We start from the raw sequence: 13,155 nt of genomic DNA on the forward strand, positions 1-13,155 counted from the left end.
ATTAGTGAGCTGGTATGGTTACATGGTCTACTTGGCGATCTTTCTTTATCACACTCTCAACCAATGCTTTTATATTGTGACAATCAATCTGCATTACACATTGCTGTTAATCCTGTTTTCCATGAGCGCACTAAACACATTGAAATTGACTGTCATTTTATCCGTGAACATATACAATATAGCAGAATTGCTACACAATATGTTTCAACTGAATTCTAATTAGTAGATAACTTAACTAAAGCATTGGGACGTAACCGCTTTCATTTTCTTCTTTGCAAGTTGGGCATTTATGATCTTCATGCTCCAACTTGAGGGGAGATCTTGAAGATATTATTTGTATATATGTTTCTTTATGTATTATTAACTGTAAATAACTAGAATTTAGGCTATAATTTTGCTCTATTAATTAGCTAGATGATTCTTTACTAGTTTTTCTCCTTAATTATAGATCATTGTACCTGTATAAATTTCTATATTTGCAGTACGATGGATCAAGGATTTTTTCTGTTCTCGTTCATAATTTAACTCTTTTTTTTTTCATTTTGGATACCGATGCACAGTATACCTGAGTCGGGATATTATAGGGCAAAATAAAAAAAATAAAAAAACAAATTGAAAACAAGTGAAACCTAAGATAACAAGTCCAAACAACACACATATTTTCTTTCGATAAATTATATTTTGGACTAGATACATAATGTATATCATATGTCTAATCTAAAACGCATGAGTTTTAGATAGCATATATGCATATGAATTTTTTTTTATTTCTATCTAAATATTTTATTACTTTATTTATAATTTTAAAAATATATCTAGCATAGTCCAACGCCAAGTTCTAATATATAAGATATCCATGTTTTGTATGTAACTTTTTGTTAGTTTATTTTGTAATATCTACATTTAAAATTATATTTATTTTCAGTATTAAGAGATAATTAAAATATATTAATTTTTTTTTAAAAAGAATTATATTAATGGTTGAGCTTTTTATTCATTTAATTCTTCTAAGTAAATTATATTAATTTTTCTAAGAAAAAGATACATTAATGTTTGAGTTTTTTTTATTTCTAATTCTTTTAGTAATAATTTTAGTATCATAAGCATTAATAGAAAAAGATAAAAAAATAATTTTTTTTTGCAATTATTTATAAATTTTAATATTTTTATGAGTAGTTTTTTTAAATGAATTTTAAGGATGATTTATATTTTCATAAAATATTACTTTTATATGAACTTAAATTTTTATTATAACGCATATCCATATTTGATAAGTTATAGGTTCATTGATAATGTCATATAGGTTTATTAAAAGTTTACAACTAAGTATAATTATAAATAACAAAATCGTTAAATATTGCTTATAGGTTCGTCAACTATAAGGTGTGGATTCATCATTTATGAACAGTAAATTTATTAGTTAATATATGCTTTAATTTTTTAAATTATGAATTTCTAAACTATAATCTATGAATCTCAAGTGTAAATGTGATAAATCTATAGTTTATAATTTATGAACCTTTCATTTTTAATCTATTAACTTGTATTTTTAAATTTTTTTATAGATTATCATATGTGAACTTCAAATATACGAGTAATGAACTTATAGTTTACAATTTATGAATTAGTTGTTGACCTACGAACCTACAGTTTTATTATTAATGTTTATAGTTTTTTTTTATGAACTTATATTCATAAACTATGATTGTATTTTTTAATTTATAATTATAAATATAAAATTATTATTTTTAATTTTCATTATTATTATTAAATTTTAAGAAATTAAAATATTATTATACAATAATAAAAAATATAAGAATTTAAATTTTGCGAGGTAAAATATAATATACGTTAAAATATAAGTATATATTAAAATATAAATAAATTTTATATTTTTATAGAAAGATCGAATCATTAATAAATTTTATTTTAATATAATGATATTTCATTATAAAAATATTATTAAAAAATAAATTTAGTATCTTAATAAAAAATATAAAATATATTAAAAAAATAAAAATAAAAAGTATAATAATAAATTATTAGTACTATAATAAGAAAATAAAGAAACGGGAGACCATAGAAAGAAAAAATAGTGTTTCTACAGTAGAAGACAATTTCTAACAGTTAACACAAAATACAAAGAAAGTTCACAGGTCAGATTAGCGCTTGAGTGATCGACGGCTACCGTAAAACCAACCCAATTCCTTCATGGTAGGCATTGAGCATATGAAACGAAACTCTTAAACCAAAGTCATATTCACAGTCAAGTCTTATCTTCCCAAACTTAATTACGTATTTCAAATTCAGTCTCATTTTCATGCATCAACTATCGCCACCAATCACGCTACAGAATACTTTGATTGAGTGACCGACCGCCGTCTAATGGTGACGACCAGCCTAATTAATCGACCATCAAGTTTACAAACACAGCTCCTCAGTGAAATAGTCCAACTTCACATTTGAAAACACTTAAAATACCAAACTGTAACGATTGACAGGTCAGATCAACACTTTCTTTTTTTTCTTTAGGTTGACAGTAACGCAGCATAATCCATTAATATTTATACATGTAATATTCTTATTAAATTATTTTTTAATATTTTAAAATTAAAAGTAATTTTATAAAAATATTATATATCACAACAAATGTATACGAATTAGAATAAATATTAATGAGATATTTAATATTTTCTAATTTGTTTAAAGGATATATAAATACCCATCAGTATTTTTGATGTTATATTTCTATAATTCATATATATGGGTGTTATTTTTGCTTTACTCTTAATGTAAGTCATTTTGTATTATAAAATAGAGACTTATTTAATAATCTGGTAATCAATGGGGAGTAATTATTAACTATGATATAGGATTCTAGAAAAATACAGCATGCCAACTGCATAATTCAAGTAGAAGTTTGCGTTTAGTTAAAGAAAGTGTGATGCATAGATGTTTTAGCCTTTTAACTGCATTGCTCAAATACTTGATAAATAGTATTATTATCACTGTAACCTAACTGGAAAACATCTCAAATACTTGGAACAAATTTGGGGCCACAAGAAGGCCACTTATAAAGTGGCTTTGCACTTTGCATTGACCTATTGCAGCTTCTTTTTTCTTATTTATTTTTTCTTTTCTAGAACTTAAAACATATATAAAGGGGAAAGAAAAGTGAATCCATTATATACAGAGTTCTTTGCTTTCTCTTCTCTGCAATTTCTGGTATATAATATGTTTCCATTGCTATCTTTTCTCATGTTCAGCTATATTTTACTGGCCAATTCTTTAAATGATGAAGGCCTTGCTCTTCTTTCCTTCAGACAGTCCATAGAGAATTCCACTGCTGGTTACCTAGATAACTGGAACTCATCAGATGACAACCCGTGTTCCTGGCATGGTGTTGAATGCAGAGGAGAAACAGTCGTTTCTCTCAGAATTCCACATAAGGGTCTTTCTGGGTTATTCCATCTCGACGCAACCAAGCTTCTTGCTCTTCGTCAAGTTAATCTGAGAAACAATTACTTCTTTGGGAGCTTGCCGGTTGAGCTTTTTCGTGCAAGAGGATTGACAAATTTAGTCCTGTCAGGAAATTCATTTTCTGGATCAGTTCCTGATGAGATAGGGAATCTCAAGGGCCTGAAGATCCTCGATCTTTCGGAGAATTCATTTAATGGTTCGATACCTTCACCTCTTGTTCAATGCAAAAGATTGAAGCAGCTTTACCTTAGTCGAAACAATTTTGCTGGTTCTTTACCTAATGGGTTCGGAACCAACTTGGTAATGCTTCAGATACTTGATCTTTCGTTTAACAAGTTAAGCGGTTTGATCCCTAACGACCTAGGCAACTTGTCGAGCTTGAAACGTGGTCTTGACCTTTCTCACAATCTCTTTAATGGTACTATTCCAGCAAGCCTAGGAAAGCTTCCTGAATTAGTTTATATCAATCTTTCTTACAATAACCTCAGTGGTCTTATACCTCAAAATGATGTTCTACTCAGTGTAGGACCAACGGCTTTTGTAGGCAACCCTCTCTTATGTGGACTTCCATTAAAATCTCCATGCCTTATGGATCCGAAACCCATCCCTTATGAACCAAGTCAGGCTTCTCCTGGGGGCAACAGCTCCAGCCGGAGTCCTACTGTAGTGATAGGAATTGTTGCAAGTACAGTGGTGGGAGTTAGCCTTACCGCTGTGCTGTTCTCTTACTGGTATAAGAGAACGTATGTTTGTAAAGGAAGCAAACGTGTCGAGGGTTGTAATCCTGAAGAAAAATCAAGCGTTAGAAAGGAGATGTTCTGTTTCAGAACAGATGACTTGGAGTCTTTATCAGAAAATATGGAACAGTATATTTTCATGCCATTAGACTCGCAGATTAAATTTGATCTTGAACAGCTCCTCAAAGCTTCTGCTTTTCTTCTGAGTAAGAGCAGAATAGGAATTGTGTATAAAGTTGTTCTTGAGAAGGGACCAACTGTTGCAGTCAGAAGACTGGAAGACGGAGGATTTCAAAGGTACAGAGAGTTTCAAACTGAAGTAGAAGCAATTGCAAAGATTAAGCATCCAAACATTGTCTGTCTCCTAGCTTATTGCTGGTGTATCAATGAGAAGCTGCTCATCTATGAGTACGCGCAGAACGGGGACCTTTCTGCTGCAATTCATGGTCAGTTTTTTTTTCAAACTAAGACTACATCTCTTTTGTTATCTCAACTAATCAGGGTTGTTTGTTATTGTTAATTAATACTTGTTCTTACAACCTGATCAGGAAGAACAGGAATGATATACTTCAAACCTCTTTCTTGGCTGGTTCGCCTTAGAATCATGCAAGGAGTAGCCAGGGGATTAAGTTTTCTACATGAATTTAGCCCCAGACGATATGTCCATGGAAATCTAAAGCCTAGCAATATTCTGCTTGGAGAAAACATGGAGCCATGCATCTCCGATTTCGGACTTAGCCGTCTAGCATACACAACTGAAGAATCAACATCAGTTTACTTAGAACAAACAACAGGTGGCACGCCGCTACCAGGATCTCCATTCGCATTTACACCAATAAATTCAGGTGCAGTTATGGCTTACTATGAAGCTCCTGAGGTATCAAAATCCTCCAAGCCGTCACAGAAGTGGGATGTGTATTCATTTGGAGTAATTTTACTGGAGATGATTTCTGGGAAGTCGCCAGTTATGCAGACAAGTGCTTCAGAAATGGGTCTTGTCCAGTGGATACAGCTGAGTACTGAAGTGAAGCCACTCTCTGATGTATTAGATCCCTTCCTAGTTCATGATTTAGATAAAAAAGAAGAGATGGTTGCAATACTCAATATTGCTCTAACCTGTGTTCATACGAGCCCAGACAAGAGACCTTCTATGAGGAATGTTAGTGATTCTCTGGAAAGATTGTCCTCATCTACATGAGGAAACCGCCATGTACACAATACATCTTCTTTCAAGAAACAGATTATGTCCCCTAGTTTTCCTCTGCAAGATAGTGAAATGTGTGTAGTCTTCTTGTTTGTCCACTTGTCATTTTGCTATGTATGTTTGTCCTGTAGGAGTAGTTTTGGGTTAAACTGCATTTTGCTACTACCTGCTATTGCTATGTATACTACACTCTAGCTGCAGTTTCTCTTACTCTGAATAAATAAGCTGAACAATCTATTTGGTAATAATTTTATTTTCATTTTTTCCTTTTGAAAAAAAGTCGATTCATACTGTGGTGATTCTTTAACCTATCAAAATCATTTCTTTTTCCCTTTTATCTATTCCTTCAACATGTGAAGCATTTAGCAATGAGTGATCAAGCAAATTCATGAAATTGTGCAGGGTTAAACAGTTTCACAAGCAACCACTAAATATATATACACATACTGAAACCAACCCTTATATCAGACAAAACCACTTAGACATTTTTTTGTTCATCTAAAAAAAAAAGAATTAAAGACAAACAAAAACAGGGACAAAATGATGAATAGTCATTGGTGAAGCAAATCTCTTTTTATTAAACCAGCAACCAAAGCATGCCAAAGGCAAAGGTAAGCGACAGGCAATCACAAGTAAACAAGCACAGCAAAAGAAAAAAAATCACAAGTAATCATGACCAGTAATGGTTGTGAAAGAGATGAACAAATGCAGATCAAATATCCAAGTGGATTCCTTTGTCCTTGGCCCTCTAATGCTTATGGTTTTAGATGCCCACAGTTCAGGAAAAGAGCCAACTATGATGATGGTTTGACCAAAGAAAGTACCCCCAGCATACTAGGAGCACTTATTTATATCCAAATGCTGAACTCGCAACATGATGATCCTGTCAATGGCATAAAGGCACACAACAATAATTTTTCTAAGCAACCAGTGTCGACCTTACTTTTGCATCATTCATTACAAGTGATCATAAACCACCATTGATTCTGGATAGATAAAACCAGGACCAACTGGAGAAGATCAAAAAAGTGTTTTACATTAATACTAGTTGGCAATGATATACTTTCTGAGAAATAACTATGTCGTAGATGATGAAGAAAACACGTAGCAGAACATGAAGGGTTCTTAGCTCTTACCTTAGACGTGGAATAGCCACCTGCCATTTGCCAATGGCATAGCTCAACAAGCTCTTTTAACCCAAAAGATGCAGGAATCCAGATTCAATCAAGACCATGAAAAGATACAAAATGCAAAGGATAGAATTTTGTAAGCTTTAAAAAGGAAGGAAAAAAAAAATCCTTTGAAAGCAAAGTACACCAAGGCTACGAAAGATGGCGACTTAAGGAAGGCTGCAGAAATTCTGAAAGCAATCAGATGAGTACTTAGAAGCAATCGTATGAGTTACACGAAGGCTGCAGCAAATGATCATTCAAGCAAGTCACCATGACGAGCATATTGCACCATTTTGTGTATGGATTCGGTCCAATTATTTATAAATCTTTAATAACATACTAAATTTTAGTTATTCTAAAATTAAAAATACAAATACCGTACTAAATATAAATGACACCGTACCGAATTGAACCAACTTTTACGGTTAAATATAATTTGGTTCGTTGCTATTTTTTATTCTAAATCTTAGAAAAGACCGTTTTTAAATCTTATCTTTAATCAAAAACAGTCAGAGAAAATACAATTATCAACAAAAAAAAAAAGTAGCATAAAAATTGAAATTAGAATTACAATCACATTTTTGAAGAACTTGTTTTGTAATTCAGCCACTTGCAAGTATGATAATTTAATTTTCAAATACAAACCATTAAAATATATGCTACTAGTAGTATAAAAATATTTTACAGATGGCTATCAATAAAACGAAAAACCTACCTTTATGTAGCACTAGAACACAAATCCAAAAAATACAAGAGTTCTAAAGATTACAAACTGCAATTTAGAACAACAACATAGCAGCTCCAAATCTAAAATCACCAGCTTAATCTAAGAAAATTCACAAAAGAAGAAGAACAACAGTACTAGTACACACCCCAACAATTGAAAAAGAAAAAAAGCAAAGTAGCTAATAAAATGAATCAAATTTTTCTTATAACTTTGATTTTAACCAAAATTAACTTAATATAATACATACACCATAACACAAAATTAGCAAAGAAAGGTTATTACCTCCCTTCAAAATTAGTACTCTACATTTAGTCATTTTTATTATAAAATATAAAGTATATTCTAATATAGTTAGTTTTAATAAAATTTATTTATATAATATAAACAATTTTCGGATCAGTTCAATTCGGTAATAAAAACTTTCAATAATTTCAATTTTAATACATTTCAGTACAGTTATTCGATTCATGTCAGAATCACCAAAATTCTTTATTGTTAACACGAAGAAACAAAAAGGAAGAAATTTCAAAGCATGGATGATTTTTAGACTATCAAGGAAATTAATTTGAATACTAAAGTTTAAAATAGCAGAAAAGACAACCATCTTTAAAACTAACCAATACGGGCCAAAAAATGGAGCGACATGCATAATAGGAGTGCTACCTAACAATCATATTAAAGAAAATAGAAGACCTGCCTGCACTACAAAACATGCTCATCCCAATATAGAAATAACAGAAACTTATAAAACAATAAAACTCCTGCGAAGTTCCCTTCGAAGCACGGTTATATGGCGAAGTTCATTGAAACCTAGAGTATGCTTAATGTAGAAATACACAGATTTAATACAACTGTTGCAAATGACCAGGAAATATCAATTGGTATCATTGCCTGACTGAAATAAGTTGGTCCTAATGCACATTATATTCACAAGTTCTACGTGCAACTAGCCAATGGCCAACAAGAAGTTGGTCATTCCCATGACTAGTAAACTACATCAAACAATAGAAGGAAAATAGAGAAAGAAAAAAATTACATCTTCACTAAACTACATGAAAGCACATTTGACATCAAACATTTGAATATACTTCCAACAATATTTAATCAGATTGAAATACCATAGCATTTCATAGAACACAATCATAAAGCAGGATGATAACTTTAAGCAAATCAACATTAGCATTCCGTTAACGACAATAATCCAGGAGCTTAAAACAGTTCAAAATTGATGGATCACAGTTAAATTCAATAAAACTTATACATTGTGTTTACAAGTATGGTATATTTATACTTATACTACATACTATAAAATCTCAACACTCATATCAAGTAACAAAGACGGCAATATAATTTAGGGTAACAAAAAAAAAAATGAAACAAAAAGGTAAGAAGACCAAACTGTTACTTCCATTACAAATAAACAACTCAAAATACTACCAGAATAAAAATACAAGGAAAAGTTCCAAATTACCAAAAACTCTCCTCCCAAAATTGTTCAATCCAACATATGCTTATTGTGGCTGTGTGGTTCTTATTTGCTGCTTAGCATTGTCCGTGTGCAACTGTGCTAAAGCCTCTGACAACATGACTGCTGAGGCTTTGGTCATGGTTGGGTATTGAGAAGGCAATTTAGGAGGTGGAGGCTGAGATTTATATATTTGAATACGCAGAGGGTCATCATCAAGTTCATTAGTATAATTCTCAGTTTCTATGGAAGCAATACCAATGGACTGAACTTGCTGATTTACTTGAGAAAAACCTCCAGCTTGCTGACGATTTTCCTTGCATGGTACATTAACAAGTGAACTTGGCATTGGGACTGTTCTATAAACCTGTGAGGCTGCCTCAGGCACAGATGATGCTGCTGCAACCTTGTAAGCCACTTGGACTGGGTTTAGAGAAGGATTAGGATGAGCTGGTGGACGACTAGAAGCAATAGTTGCAGGTTTAATCAAGCTACTTTGCATAGGGAAATTGTAAGGATGCCCAACAGGCACAAAATATACTGGAGCCGGCTGATTGGTCTGATAATATGTCTGCTGCTGAGGCACTGGAGAACTCATCACATAGTAAGAAGATACTGGCATCATGCCAGTTGGGTTCTGGGGCAAGTAATGTGGGGTAGCAGTATGAACAAATTGTACTTGTGGTTGATCAAACTGTAGAGACAATGGAAACCCAGAAACCTGAACTGTCTTATGCATCTCAATACCGATGGGAGAATCAACGACCTTTGTCTCTGACTCTATAGGGTAACCAGTTCTATTCTCCAGTACAGGAACAGGAGCAACTGGGTCTTGATAAGTCCCAGGCTGTGGATGAGAAACAGTAGTAGCCATAGCCACACTATTATCACTGTAAACAACAATTACACAACCCTGTCATACTCACTGCTGGAAAGGTCAAAATTTTAACATCCCAATATCGGGAAAAGCAAAAACAAGAACTTAAAAATAAAAAGCGGTTAACCAAACCAAGATTCAGTTTTTTAAGTATCACTATGATTACTACATTTCTACAGCATAATGTTCGGAAACTAAAAACGCAAGAAATCAATTCAATTGAATTCTATTTAGTCACTTCTCCTGTTGGGAAATGTCATAGAAACTCAGCAAAAGAAAGAGGAGGCATTATGATTGACATAAAAGCTTTCCACAAATGAATCATTTGGAAATAATTCAATTGAATTGAGTTCTTGCAAGTGATTTGTTCCGAATAAGGGAAAAGAATTAATTTTGATAAGAAACATATGTATACCTTGCAGCAAATGATTCAGAAGCAGACAATTTGACCTTATTATCCAACAAACCAGCACCAAGATCGTCAGCTTGGGCACCCTTAGCAGGCAAATTAGACAAAGAAACAGAAGAAGAAGTAGAGCCAAAAGAAGAAGTAGTCTCCAAAATCATAGACTCAGCTCCACAAAGACCATTAATCTCATTATTACCCTCACAATTCCCTTCTAAACCAAACCCAAGACCACTTCCACATCCTTTTTGCATAATTTTAGCACTTTTCAAAACATCAGCAAACCAAGTCTCCGTCTTGGGATGCTTCAATTCATTGAACTGACTCAACTCCATATTAGAAGAAATGGGTTTTGTCTGAAAGATGAATAATCGAATACGTGAGGGAGTAGGAGAGAGGCGGTGGTGCTCATCAAGCATAATAAGAAGATCATCATCAGTAGAAAGTGAAATGAGAGAGTCAAGATCATGGCTTGGAAGTTGGTACTTTAGAGTAAATGGGCAGTTAATATGAAGTGTTGAGGATAAGTGGGTAGTGAGAGAAGAAAGCGTTGTGGTGGTCGTGGGGATGGTGATGATGCGAGTGTCACCACCAGCATAGTATAAAGATTTGGTGTTTGGACGTGTGATTATTTGGCCACCGTAGCTGCACATCAGACGGAATTTATTAGTTGCTGTTGCTGTGGTGGTGGAGGAGGGTTGTGGTGGCGGCGTTGGATCCATTTTGACGGAGGCGGTGGAGGTCGATAGAAGAGCGGTGGTTGTGTTTAGGGTGGTGGAGTGGAGGTGTTTAAAATAAGTTTGACATTGGCAAGTGGGAAATTGGTTTTTTTTTTGTGTTTCTAACATGTTCTGTAAGAAGGTTTAACGCAACCGGATGCAGCATTTTAAGATAAACATGAAATTCACTGGATAACTTATATATCCATGTCTAATACTATTATTAATTTCAATAACATAAATGCATTGATAGCTCCATTTTATATATTTTTCATAATTTAGATTAATTTGTAATGGTTAAAGTTATCGAATATTGATATAAATATAATAATATTAAGTGAAACTAATAAATTAATATTAAGCGTTTATCCTATTTAGTTTTATTTTAATATTTAATATAATTGAATAAGGGTAAGGTGATCTTAAATTTAAATTATAATTAAAAGAATTAGTTATATTTAATTTGATTAGGTTCTATATGACATATTTACTTATTTTAAAAAAAATTGAAAATTTTAAAACCTATAAAATATATTAGAATTAAAATTTTATATTTATTGGTACTGATGGAATTATTATCTATAAACCATAATATCATTTAATTATTCAATTAATGTGCAATATGAGAAGTTAGTTTTGAGTTTAAATTTTTAGATTCGTTAATATTATTGAAAATTAACGGTTAGAAATGCTATTAGTGTATATATATATATATTTATGAATAAAAAATTTAATAATAATATGAAAATTTATATAAAAATTAATTATTATATAACCATAATTTATGACAATCCAAATTGAAATGATAGCAAGTTCTTAATGTTCGAGAGGAAGGAATAGAAAGTGTAATAATGGTGTTTTCTTTATGAGTTTGTGAGGAGGACAAATTGGAATGAGTAGATAACTACACATCCAAAAGATAACATTAAAAACAAAAATTATTGCTTTTTATGAAGATACTTAGAATTAGAGGACAAAATGATGTGGCCTTGTGTAAGAAAATTGTGAAGTTCCAACCTTCAGAATCATATTGACTAGCAAGAACAATTACGAAATTTCTTAAATAGAATAAAAAAAATGAACATGTAACCATCTCTAAGAAATAAAATTTAAGAAATAATTTAAAATAATAATCTTAAGAATATAATTTAAAACTCACATTTTAATCTTTTTTTTAGAAAAATTACCATTGTGGTGTCCTAACTTCATAAAATCTAACAATTTAGTGCCTAAACTTTTTCTTAATACAATTTGGTAGTTAAATCTATAAATCGATTACATTTTAAGTGTTTTTAGGAAGTTATGTCCAAGTATTCTAAGACCAAAAGCCAACATTTCATATTCTTTACACTAATTTTCTTTCTACATTTTATTTTTTTAGTGTAAAATAAAGAAAAATGTTGTTTATTTATGTTTTTATGAGAGGCAGGACATTTTAATAATCTCGTAAGATAAGTTGTAATCCTAATAGATAGTTTATTTCATGTGAGAAAGGTGCTATTCATATATTCAAGTGCTTGATGCACCAATTAGTGAAAAAAAATAAAATAAATCATATGTAATTAGTTGAGGATGATAAGAAATGGAGAATCTGAAACATATCTACGGGCCAAGTGCAATCTTGTTGATATTGATTATTATGTATGAATCATAGTGGTAAGGGTGTTAACTGTAATAATGATTTAGGCCAATTGGTAATTATTAGTTGTAAAGTTTAGTATCAAACTTTTGGACGTATAAGGTATGCTTTTTTATTATGTGGTTTTGTAAGTTTCCACTTTGTAATATGATTTTATAAGGAGATAATCTTGTTTACTAAGGTTTTTAGTTAAAATCTCTCATTTTGGATATTAATTGACAGAAATGGATGGTGAATTAAATTAATAAAATTATATTTGATTAAATATGTATTGATGTTTATCTCATATATATGGCACATTATATGTTTGACAAAATACATAAAAGAAAAGTCCATTGCAGTATGGCCATTTCAGTATTAACTTTGCTGGAGATATTTAAATATTTACAATTTACAGATTTTAATCTGAACAAAATTATTTTTTTAGATTAACATTCTAAATTCCATATCTATTAGCTACATGGATATATTCAAGTCAAAGAGAATAGATAAAAATTAACGAAAATTTGTAAAAATTATAAATAAGTAGATCAAGTCGTATTCATATAATATCATTTGAAATTTTAGATGATTTTAAATTTTATCATTTTGGATAAAAATAATTTTGGATTAATATAATTTTGAATTTGAATAATTTAGAGTTTAAGTTTGGATCATATTGGATTCGATTTTTTTATTCAATTTTGTCTTCGAATTCAAATAATTACATATTTAAAAAAAAAAGTTGAT

General features: G+C 31.2%; 2 protein-coding genes across 2 annotated transcripts; one reads left to right on the forward strand and one right to left on the reverse strand.

Annotated features, from left to right (window-relative positions):
- Positions 1-2,933: 2,933 nt before the first annotated feature.
- Positions 2,934-5,669, forward strand: LOC8265032 (probable inactive leucine-rich repeat receptor-like protein kinase At1g66830). Its single transcript, XM_002528030.4, has 2 exons — positions 2,934-4,663; positions 4,766-5,669. The coding sequence occupies exons 1-2, from the start codon at positions 3,235-3,237 to the stop codon at positions 5,413-5,415; spliced, it is 2,079 nt and encodes a 692-aa protein (XP_002528076.1). The 5' UTR covers positions 2,934-3,234; the 3' UTR covers positions 5,416-5,669.
- Positions 5,670-8,529: 2,860 nt separating this feature from the next.
- LOC8265031 lies at positions 8,530-10,965 on the reverse strand. Its single transcript, XM_015724704.3, has 2 exons — positions 10,078-10,965; positions 8,530-9,675 (listed from the first exon to the last, which is right to left on the reverse strand). Exons 1-2 carry the CDS (start codon positions 10,914-10,916, stop codon positions 8,832-8,834), a joined length of 1,683 nt encoding a protein of 560 aa, XP_015580190.2. The 5' UTR covers positions 10,917-10,965; the 3' UTR covers positions 8,530-8,831.
- Positions 10,966-13,155: the final 2,190 nt, after the last annotated feature.

This window comes from Ricinus communis, chromosome 5, assembly GCF_019578655.1.
Source record: "Ricinus communis isolate WT05 ecotype wild-type chromosome 5, ASM1957865v1, whole genome shotgun sequence".
Taxonomy (NCBI): domain Eukaryota; kingdom Viridiplantae; phylum Streptophyta; class Magnoliopsida; order Malpighiales; family Euphorbiaceae; genus Ricinus; species Ricinus communis.

What these genes read in the sequence shown, in the direction of transcription:
- LOC8265031 (XM_015724704.3), bottom strand. Translation starts at nt 10,916, where the DNA reads ATGTTAGAAACACAAAAAAAAAACCAATTTCCCACTTGCCAATGTCAA. An exon ending in TCTGAATCATTTGCTGCAAG is followed by an intron (nt 9,676 to 10,077) that starts GTATACATATGT and finishes TGTTGTTTACAG; the next exon opens with TGATAATAGTGTGGCTATGG.
- LOC8265032 (XM_002528030.4), top strand. Translation starts at nt 3,235, where the DNA reads ATGTTTCCATTGCTATCTTTTCTCATGTTCAGCTATATTTTACTGGCC. An exon ending in CCTTTCTGCTGCAATTCATG is followed by an intron (nt 4,664 to 4,765) that starts GTCAGTTTTTTT and finishes CAACCTGATCAG; the next exon opens with GAAGAACAGGAATGATATAC.